We start from the raw sequence: 11,041 nt of genomic DNA, 5'->3' as shown, positions 1-11,041 counted from the left end.
TGTTTGTGTGTGTGTGCGTGTGTGTGAGGGGGGGGGGGGGGGGGGTGAGATGTACAATTTTGAGTCTTAATACCAAAGAAGAATCTTGTTTGCATTCATGCCGAGACATGGTTGTGCACATGCACGTGTGTATATGTGCACAGATGCTTGTGTGTTTGTAAGTGAGGAAAATATGTGACAAAATGCAGGGGCCTGCAGCTGTTTGATTATGCGATGTGCATGTGCAGAGATAGGCCTGTGAGTGCGTGTGTGTGCTTGTTCGTGTCCTACCATACCTAGCTATGTATGTTTTCTTTACCTAAGCAAAGAGATGAAAGTACACTGTTTCTTTCTCATCTTATTCCTGGCACAAACATAAAGCAGAAACAAAAAACCTCATGGTCAAATAGGAAGGGAGTGTGTGAATGCATTATGGAAGAATTCATTTTTTTCCCCCCCTCAGCTGAACAACAAACTGGAAATGCATGCAGGTAGACCCACTAACTCACCAGCACCTGCTGGTAGGATTCAGACTGTAGGCTGCTAATGAATATGAAAAAGATAATTAAGGAAAAATTTGTGCGAAATGCTAAAATGCAAAAAAGCCCCATTATAATTGTGTAGTAGAGCACAGTATTTATGTAGTGGCTCTATCTTAATTTGTCACACAAGTCATTCATGTTAAGTATTTAATCTATCTGATGTCCTGCTTTAGACTGTTAAATGACTAATGACTGCTAAACTAGAAAAATCTAGGTCCGATCAAGGGGGTTTATTCGCGCCAAAAGAGAACCCCCCTCAATAAAGGCTCGTTCAAGGTCCTGGTGATAACGGGACGGCTGACCAGTGATGACGCTCACGCTTACGCGTGTTCCCGACAGCGGCCGTTCATGTGCCATGCATTGGGAATCCAAAAGTTCTTCACAGCAGGGTTTTTTTTCAGATAATAAAAGGTCAGAACTAAACAGAAATCAGTTTCAAGTTCGAACGCCTTTATTTCCTTGTTGCCTATCACCTTTTATCCTTTTGCTTTTATTTATGAGAAGCACATACAGTATTGCCACTGCATGGAAAGCAACACTTTCCATGCAGCTGATTTATTAGTACACCAAAATCGACGCCAACAGACGGTTACGACGTCAATCAATAGTGAAGTATGTGATATGATGGTTGATTCTTTTATATTGAGTAAAACTTTCATGTTCCGCCATGTTCATGCGCCTCACTAGTAAACCATACGTCACCAACTGGGCAACTCTGTTATCCAAATCTGGCCCCAGTTGCCGAACGGAAGTAGAATCATAGGAGCGTCATGAGCAGGCCCCCAGGAGTAGTGATGGGTCGTTCGCGACCGAATCTGTTCGAATGAACGATTCTTCTCTCTCGTTCGTTCTCAGGCTCTACTCCCCCCAGACCCACTAGTCGCTGACTCGCTGTTCGTTCACTGACTGTGAGTGGTAAAGAGGGAAGAGGCTTAGTGAGCGAGTGTACGATAATACGATTCAATATCAGTGAAATGGTAAATGCGTGCTGTCTTTGTACTTTCTGTCATGCCAGGTTAATCAAATATTTGAATGTCTCGTCAATCTGTCTCGTTCTTTCATGGTTCGTTCTCCACCCGGGACCCCCACCATCATTGCTAAATCAAGTCTATTATCTTGCTGATATGTTAAACATCCAATAATCAACTACAACCCCCCATCCCGCTGCGTTTGGTTAAAGCTGTAATGTTGATTGATGACTGACTTCCACGATCGTTTGAGAATGAGAACGAGGGAGGAGCTGAGTCTGACTGACTCAGCTGAGAACCGTGGATTCCATGATTCGATTCAGCGCTACCGGAAACTCGACTGAATGAATAAACTAACAAACGATTCTGAACGATTCTTCTTGGCGAACTGACCTACGCGAACTGAATCAAAGAAAAGTATCGGCTCAGTGGCCAAGCCTGGTATTGCAGCTGTTTAAGCTGGCTGTGGACTTGTCCCTGGATTCATGGAGTCCCAGAAGTAGATATCACCGTTCACTCCAATACAAGTGGGGAACAGGAATGTGTCTTCGCAATTTTTTTTAAAATATAAATCAAAGGCTCATAATTATCTTTATAATATGTACTGATAAAATGTAAGTTTTCTTTTTTCAAAACGCCACCTCAAGCGTTTTATTAGCCATTGTTTGCAGGACAAGGAGGGGTGGGCAGACGAAAGGAGTCGTAGTGAAACAAATGTTGTTTCGATCCGGAATCCGAGAGGGCTCAGTGCACGGCTTCGTAAACTTCTCGTGCTATTCTCAAGTGGTAATTAATCCGCTGTCCTTTCCTTAATAGGTCCAAGGCTCAGACCTCTCACTTATGATGCTACAATGCTAGAAAACGAGAGTATTTAGGCGCCCATGATGCGGAAGCAAATTTCTCCTTGATGCTGCCCTGCGCCATTGAGCAGTTTTCAAAGGAATGAATGGGTGCCATTTTTTTTAATCCGCTGTCCTTTCTTTAATAGGTCCATGTTCATGAGGTGTCGTTCTCGAGAACTTCCGACGTGGGAAAAATGTTTTCTCCATAATTTCCATCGATGTGAACGCACCATAAGTGCGTGAAAAAGCTTGTTTGCGCTCAAACTTTACTTCCGTAATAGTCTGACGTTGTGCAATGGGCGGTGCTGAAGTGCAGAAGTCGCCCTCCCGGCTACGCTCAATAGAGTGGCGAAGTCACGCCCCTTCCGGTAGAGCCCATGGGACCTATGAGATCGAAAAATATGAATGGGTTTCAATGGAGAGAAAGTAATTATCTTCTGGTACCAGTCTTTATATGCCCCGGATTACACATATGTTGTTTGTGGATTTAAATTATATTTTTTCATGTCAATAGTTTGACCGTTTATTGTGCAATTGTTCAGTTAAAGGCTGTAGAGAAAACCCAATGAGAAAGCCTACACGTCTCGTATGTGACGTCACGCTCCCTGCGACCGGCGTGGACAAGACCGACAATCTCCCCATCGGCATTACTGAAACTCTCCACATGCCCCGACTTATAATGTTGTTCACCTCTTTCGATGTTTTTATCCCATGGACCTATTAAAGTGTTATCCTCCCCTTGGAAAAAAGCGGTGAAGTGGAGCAGAGAGATCGCCATGTCTGTACCGGAGTTCCTAGTGCGGGTTGTGACGTATATAATTCGCGTCGAGAGCAGCGAGCAGCTGTAGTTCACAAAGCGGCCTCACACAAAACCTAACATTATCAAACTTCTTCACGAAAACGTTTAGTTTTATTTGCATAAAAAATTATCATTTAAATCCACAAACAACATATGTGTAATCCAGGGCAAATAAACACTGGGACAAGAAAATAATAACTTTCTCTCCATTGAAACCCATTCATATTTTTCGAACTCATAGGTACCATGGGCTCTACCGGAAGGGGCGTGACTTCGCCGCTCTACGTTAACGGGGAAGTAAATTTTCACGCAAAATCATTTTCGCGCAAATCATTCGACCAATCACAGCAGACTGTCTACCCGGGAGGGGAGCCTTAAAGCGACATGATACAAAACAAATTTTTGAAAGATGCTGAAATTGTTTCTTGCAGAAATGAACAGTGTGAGAATAATAAGGGATATTTTTTGAATACAGATATGTAGTACCCCCTAATGCAATTATTACCCCTTAAAAAAGCATTATGCGGGATCTTTAATATTGATATATAGATAGTTATACAGTAATTTACCACAAGATGGCGCTACAATGACTACCCATAGAGGTTTCCGGTACGCCTTCTTAGAGCAGGAAGTGGAATTCCTTCGCTCACCAACAACAAAGCAGCTGAAGCAAAGATGGCAGCCACCGATGTTCAGGAGTTTATTCAGCAAAATAGAGCTTTAGCCGACCAGGTTGAAAACCATCGTGGTATTTCAGAAACCAATAAGCAGTGGGACGCTAGGCGGGAGTTCGTCCTTCGAAATATAAACGAGTTTGAAGAGACGCAGATCGACCAGCTGCTGGCTCTGTCGATGGTGTGGGCCAACAACGTGTTCATGGGCTGTCGGTATGTCAACAAACAAACGAACATGCTTGTATGTATGTATGTATGCATGTATGCATGCCCGGCTGAAGTGCATGCACACATACATGTTGCCACTATTTGAGCTGCATCAAAAATAAGACAATCAAAAGTCTATCATATTTTGAATGAAATTGCCTATATGCAGGGTGCGATTTGCCGGTGGGGATGGTGGGGATTATCCCCCCCTCTGGTTTACACGTCCTACCCTCTGCTGAATTATTTTTATCCTCGGTTGGGATAAAAATTATCCCCCCCACCCAAAGTATTTCCACCATTACATCGTAATAATTAACAACCAAAATACACAGGGTCCGTCTTCATTTTGAAACATTTTAAAATGTTTCTCAAAATTATCCCCCCCTCTAGTTTTTTCACAAATCGCACCCTGCCTATATGTGTGTATGCATGCATGCAGCCCTGCTGACTCTAATAAGTACACGGGATTTCCTTCAAATTATAGCCTTTAAATCGTAGGTCTTAATCGTGGCATTTTAATATCTGTATTCCAATGAAACCTTAATCATACATTTGTGTATCCATTGTGTGTGATGTTATTTCCTTCAGGGATTAATGTAAAGAACCGCATGTTCTTTAAGTTTCTTCTCCATCCGATTTATTGATATGCTTTGAAATTGTAGATATAACACCGAACTTCTGGACAAGGTAAATGAGATGGCTGACGGCATCGTAGTGGAGGATGCCCCGGTATTCAAAACAAGAGAAGAAATTATGAAGAAAGTGGTACGTGTGAAGACATCCATATTCCCCACAATGCACAACATGTTTTGAACATAAATGTAATGACTAGCATTTCCGTTTAATGCTGCAGGGTCGATGACCGGAATGGATGAAGAGTCGTCTGGTTTTGATGACAAGAATGAAGAGTAATTGCACAATGATTACGGTTTTAATCAGTTATCCCGAAGATAACCTATCATATGTGGTTCCTCCTCGGATTTGACATGGTTTTAAATTGTTGTCGGCCCTACAAACATGTATTTTTAAACGTTTTTATTCATGAAATATTGTTCAGAAGGTGATTACTGTACTTTGTATAGCATTGTTTTCTCTACGTTACTGTCCTTTGGCATTGCCTTCTAGCATTGATGTTGATCCCTGTCGGCTAGTAAATGAATGATTTCAATGATTTTTCTCAATTATTTTGATACCAATGCAGAAAACCTTAGTTTCTTGACTGCAAGAACTTTTGTTTAAAATAAATTTGTATGAAGCTTTTCTGGTCAAGAATGTAACCAATAATCAAATCCAACCACTGGAACAGCAGTGAGTCTTTTATATTGGCTAGCTAACAACCAAAAGACAACATGTGTTTTGAATTGATCAGATGCCAGAAACAATTTCTAGTTTTCCTAAAGATCACTCTTATGTAATTAACTTTTGGGATACACCGAACAGGCAACAAATTAAGCAGTCAGTTTGAAACAAACACTTCAACTCAAAGTCTGAAAAATGAGATTTTATTATGTTTATACAGCATATTGTCATAAGTATACATTTAAAGTTTCCATAAGGAAATCCTCACCTTTTATAGCATATCCATTTATCTTTTCAGATGAAATATCACTAGCCACACTGTCCAGCTTTTTTTTGAAAATGTCAAGCTTTTCTGTAATTCTCTGCAAATCTAGATCTTGCTCCTACATTTCACCACTTATTAATCCAAAGGGGGAACAATTTAATATTCAAATAGGATCGCGGCCTGACCAACTTCAATTTCAAAAAGCTTATCCGGAGATGAAGAAAGCTAAATGAAATGGTGTTTAACAAACTTGATAAATGAGCGAAGATGCATCGAGTCATGATTACCAGGTGTAATGCCAATTTTAAGTGTCAAATATAGTCATTGTATTTATTTAAGACTTAGAACACTGTTTTTATAACTATACGTTAAGAGTGGGCCAGTTCATCGCTCAACCAACCTAGAAAGTACAGTCACGTTTGATTATTTTGCATTCTAAAATTAAAAATAAATGCTCAAAAATTAAGAAACATCTAAAGCCTAACAGTATCAAACCAACCCAACCAGATATATTACAAATTCTGTTAGCAATAACTTATTTCACATCATGCAATAAAAATATAAAATAAATTCCCCCCTTTCCCAAACACACACACACACACATTGTTCCTTAAAAGTGTAGCTGAGCAAAGTGTCCCAATGAGTTTTGGTAGATTTCTGGATCCCGGCTTGTTTTTTACCACAGGCCTTAGAGTCATTTTAAGTTGCCATTTTCTTTATTCCAATGAGGCAAAATGAAACATGGGAGCACAGGAGTAGCTGAAGCATCGATGCAGAGAGAAAGAGAAGAAGCGGGAGGAAAGGGGGATATCTGCGAGCCTCTGGCGTTTTAAATGTCCACCCAGCTCTGCTCCACGATGGCAGACACCCTCTTCTCGTACTCTCTCTTGTTCTCCTGGTACAGCTGGGCGGCCTGGCTGTTGGCCGGGCTGTTTGGGTTGGGTTCATCCAGCAATGACTGGGAGGAAACATGGATTAGACCATTTACTTTACACGTTATCTCTAGCGCTCTTATTTTGCCTTCAACTAAGCACTTTTAGTTGAAATCAGCAATGGATGGTTTCTTTTGAATTCCATTGAGGGTTTATTCTATGCGAGCATGCATATGGAAATAGTGTGTGCCACCACTGTGCAACAGACAAACACTTGTGACACAATTGTAGGTCTACCAACCTGAATAGAGGTGAGTATAGATGACACATCATAGGTGGGGCTCCAGCGATTCTGCAGGATGTCTAGACATATACTTCCATCTGCGTAAACTGGAGAGCATCACAAGGGGCACGTTAACATCACTCTACCAAAAGGTCCCCAGGATCAAACTCCATAATTCCACCATGGGAATCACTGATGTGCGTTGTTTGCAGTAGTAGAATTTATGCATGCGTTTCAAGGTTAATCAGTCATATGCACAACAACAACAGTGCTGCAACATACAATAATGCTGAAATAAATAGATCATTATCCTCTGTTTTTATCGGGTTTATAATGGAGGGATAGCCTCAGCTCTAGCCTGGAGACCATCCTGATCTGATCAGGATGGTCTCCAGGCTCGAAAGTATCATGACCCGGTGAAAGGGGTCAGGATAGGGGTTATCAGTACAGTTATGATTGGCTTAAGTTAATTCTGCCTTTGGCCTCTTGAAGCGAAATGGACTCATTTTGGCATACGGCGGCCATGTCGTTACAGGTTATGTTCATAGTGAGAAGAGATGAGTGCAAAGTTTGATGGCCGCTGGTCAAAGGGGCAGGAGATAGGCTTGTCCGAAGCTATAGCGCTCCCTTTCGTCTCATTTGGATCCACTTTGTACAGCTGAATCTTGTCCCATGCGCCTATTAGTAGACCGAGTTTTACGATAGCTTATGTGGACCCTGCCTTTTGAGTCCTTAATTCTATTGGGCCTCAGTATCCATGTTGTTCAGTCTATCAACTCCAACTTTCTTAAGCAGTAAGAGCCTTCAACCATTTCATCCTACAGTCGGTTCTTCTCAGATCAAACATGTGGGCTAGGAACTTTGATGACTTTTGTCCCCAGCCTCGCCCCTTCATGTCCTAGCTTGATTGACAAAAACCAGATGTCATCTTGTTCCGAATTGTGTCCTGAATAACTTTCATTATTTCCTTAAATCAAAAGGAGTCCATCATGATGTTGTGATAAGCTCTTATACTTATCTTATAAGCTCTTATTAATTTAACGCTTTTCTAACCAATGGCCACTCAAAGCGCTGTACAATATTGCATTTTGAATAATACATTCACCCATTCATGCACACATTCACACACCGACGGCGGTGTCCACAATGCAAGGTGACAGCCAGCTCGTGAGGAGCTGGGGATCGAACTAGGGGTGTAACGATACAGGTATTCGCATTGAACAGAATCGGTACATACGTCAAGGTTCGGTGCACGGATTTACACGGAGAATACACGGTATAAAACTGAGCTGCACCGCAACGCACCTTCACTACTCCACCATGCGCCATAAGGGTACTGTCGGCGGTGGAAACGCGAGCCGTAACTGAGCTGTGCCGAACCGCACCTTCTCTACTCCACCAAGCTGCACCAAACCGACCCGCACCAAACCAAGCCGCACCCTCAAGTGGAAATGTGCAATTTCTGTGTACTTTGCACTTTCATAAACAAGACATGCTGAATTTTCAGCTTTATAACTGATTGTCCTATTTTGTTTACAAGTTACGGATGGAGTCTGGAGGTGATGTGGGGTACTTATTGTTTACTGTTAACATCTTAAATTATACAGTTCAGGCTGTTGCAGCTAGCTCAGGGGAGAGACTGTATGACACAACCTGAGACATCATGGTTCGGTACGAACCATCATCATGGTTCGTACCGAACCATGATGTCTGAACCGAGGTATGATCCAAACCGTGACTTCAGTGTACCGTGACACCCCTAGATCGAACTAGCAACCTTCCGGTTACAAGTCAACCCGCTGTACCAGCTGAGCCACATGCCGCCCGTCATAAGCTTGAAGAGTTATGGCCGGGTAGTAGGGCTGGGCAAGAATTCGATTATGATTATTAATCGCGATAAAACTCACGTCCATTACGACGATAAGCATTAGACATAAATGCTTGATATAATTTTTTTTTTTACAAAAATAAGGTTTAAAAATAAATAAAATAAAATAAAACCAGTTCTGATATGGATTTACCTAACAGCCAATCACACAACAGAAATAAACCTCTGCCTCCCTGCCAAAGGAGTTTGATGTGATAGTCACTCACAGATCTTTTTTTTTTATTTTACAATGTTTACATTTTGCACTTACGTAAGCACTACGTAGTTCATATTTTATATATTAAAGTTCAGTTCAAGCGCCAGGGCCTTTGTTTTATCCACTTTTTTACATTTTATGCATTGGTTGTGCCTCTACAAGATTTAAGATGTTTTCGGAAGCCCTGCCAAAGGAGTTTAATGTGAAAGAAGTCAGAGCTTTTATTTTTATTTACATTATTTTCAATAGCTTACAAGGCAAGCTACCTTATATTGTTCTGTTGGGGGCAGATAAAACATGTTTGTGAAGTTAAATGTTTATATTTAAATTACTAATAAACTAATGAACACTTTCTTCAGGCTTCAGCAGTATCAAATTATAGATCGTGATTAATATCGATATTGGAAAAATAATCGTGATAATAGTTTTTGCAAAATCGCCCAGCCCTACCTGGTAGGTGTTCTTGTGGGATAATAAAAACACCTCAAATTAGGATAGGGCCTCGCACTCTGTGTTTGGCCCCCTCATAAGCAGAACAAATAAGAGAATCCCAGAGTTGTGTGTGTGTGTGTGTGTGTGTGTGTGTGTGTGTGTGTGTGTGTGTGTGTGTGTGTGTGTGTGTGTGTGTGTGTGTGTGTGTGTGTGTGTGTGTTTGAGGGTGGGCGTGTACCATTTGGGTGGAACATTCTGGAGACAAACCGCACCGTCGGGGGCTTATTAGGGTACTCTTCTGAGAACTCTATCACCAGTTTAAACGTTCCTATAGTTAGAGAGACACACACACACACACACACACACACACACACACACACACACACACACACACACACACATTAGGGGAAAAGGGGAGTCGTGAGGGTGTACTTATAAACTGTTCAACAACAAATAGGAGGTCCTACAGTTTGCTCTGTGGGAAAAGCTGGACCAGAACACCTGTAATATGGACATGAATTGAGTTTGTGTGGTTCTTTGCAGCTGAATATGGAGCCGGGCCATTGTGGAAAGTGCCAGCACTGCAGACCAATCAGAGGCAGCGGATGACTAATGTAGAAAACAGTGTGGAGGCCTGACTCGGCACTCTGCAGCTCCAGCTCCACGGACTCCAGCACCAGGGTTGCCAGATTTTTGGCCGGCCAGCTTGGCTGAAAACGTTTTTAATTTGACAGCCAAATGTAATATTGAACGGCCATATGCCATACAGGTGCCGTGCAAGTGTAATGATACGTGTGCAAAAATACACGTTTAAAAAAAAGGCCCAATGCATTGTGTTGAAACAACAGTATTGCATTGGATTGAAGCTCATCTTACCACGGTCTGCCTCGACGGCTCAAGTTACCGTGGCTACGACAAGAGCAGTGATCATGGTGGCTATCGGGGACTACAAAGACACCGGATTGGGATGTTAAACAGAACAATCTACCTTAGTGCGATCAAAATTAAACCTTTTCATAAAAACTAATTATTTCAGTGACGTGGGAAAAATGCCAAAAAAGAAGTGTCTAATGTAAAAGGCTTTGTCTGATTGATGCAAGTGTGTTGCAGAAAAGCAGTAGCAGGTATAACACTCAGTAAGTAACGCTGTATGCTCAACAAAAAAACTTTCGTTGTTTTTGTATTGTAATGTTGTGCTATGTCGTTTAACACATTTAATAAAAATGTACCAGCCAAGTTGGCCATCAAGATTGATATTTACCGGCCAATTCAAATTCTAGTCTGTCAATGGCTGGTAATTGCCAGCGTACGGAAGCCCGGTCCAGTACACACCAAAGGGGATGCCTATATTTGTATTCTCATATGTAAAGAGTGCTTTCATATTCCCTTAAAATTCCAAATTCAAATTATTCATGTCCTTGTGCTTTCCCAGACAGTGATTATAAGCATACACCTTTTAAATAAAACATATTGTCAAATCCAATAAACCTTGAAGTTCAACAGTTTTTAGACTGCCTTAGATATCTTGAGTTATCCATGTCCTGTAGCTTCCCCTCTAATTGGACTTTGGAAAGCATCATGGTTAATTGATCCTTATTAGTGAGTGTAGTCCTTCATATATTCATGTTCATTGTGCATGGATGTTTTATAGTCTGCCTTTTGTGCCTTTTCCCTGAATTAAAGGGGTGATTTTATGCCACCAGGTGTGAGTGTGATTAGCCATTACAAGCTGTTTGAAAATCTGCCTTTACCTGTGTTTTAGTTTTAGTAAAGTATGTGTTACAAGTTGGATTGT

At 41.4% G+C, this 11,041-nt stretch overlaps 2 protein-coding genes across 2 annotated transcripts in view; one reads left to right on the top strand and one right to left on the bottom strand.

The window, feature by feature from the left end:
* Nucleotides 1-3,786: 3,786 nt before the first annotated feature.
* On the top strand, nucleotides 3,787-5,179 carry cdkn2aipnl (CDKN2A interacting protein N-terminal like). Its single transcript, XM_079737609.1, has 3 exons — nucleotides 3,787-4,017; nucleotides 4,674-4,776; nucleotides 4,865-5,179. Exons 1-3 carry the CDS (start codon nucleotides 3,806-3,808, stop codon nucleotides 4,871-4,873), a joined length of 324 nt encoding a protein of 107 aa, XP_079593735.1. The 5' UTR covers nucleotides 3,787-3,805; the 3' UTR covers nucleotides 4,874-5,179.
* Nucleotides 5,180-5,497: 318 nt separating this feature from the next.
* The window catches only part of ube2b (ubiquitin-conjugating enzyme E2B (RAD6 homolog)), an 8,124-nt gene continuing 2,580 nt past the window's right edge, over nucleotides 5,498-11,041 (bottom strand). The window contains 3 exon segments of the mRNA XM_079737608.1: nucleotides 5,498-6,533; nucleotides 6,749-6,837; nucleotides 9,485-9,572. Coding sequence (XP_079593734.1) covers nucleotides 6,405-6,533; nucleotides 6,749-6,837; nucleotides 9,485-9,572 — 306 coding nt within the window. The 3' untranslated portion in view covers nucleotides 5,498-6,404.

Source organism: Pollachius pollachius (assembly GCF_949987615.1).
Source record: "Pollachius pollachius genome assembly, chromosome: 6".
Taxonomy (NCBI): domain Eukaryota; kingdom Metazoa; phylum Chordata; class Actinopteri; order Gadiformes; family Gadidae; genus Pollachius; species Pollachius pollachius.
The sequence above is the reverse complement of the archived record's forward strand: the minus strand, read 5'-3'. Positions and strand labels throughout refer to the sequence as shown.

Excerpts from the sequence above, each read along its gene's own strand:
- cdkn2aipnl (XM_079737609.1), top strand. The coding sequence starts at position 3,806 with ATGGCAGCCACCGATGTTCAGGAGTTTATTCAGCAAAATAGAGCTTTA. Across the intron at positions 4,018-4,673 it reads AACGTGTTCATGGGCTGTCG|ATATAACACCGAACTTCTGG; the intron begins GTATGTCAACAA and ends TTGAAATTGTAG.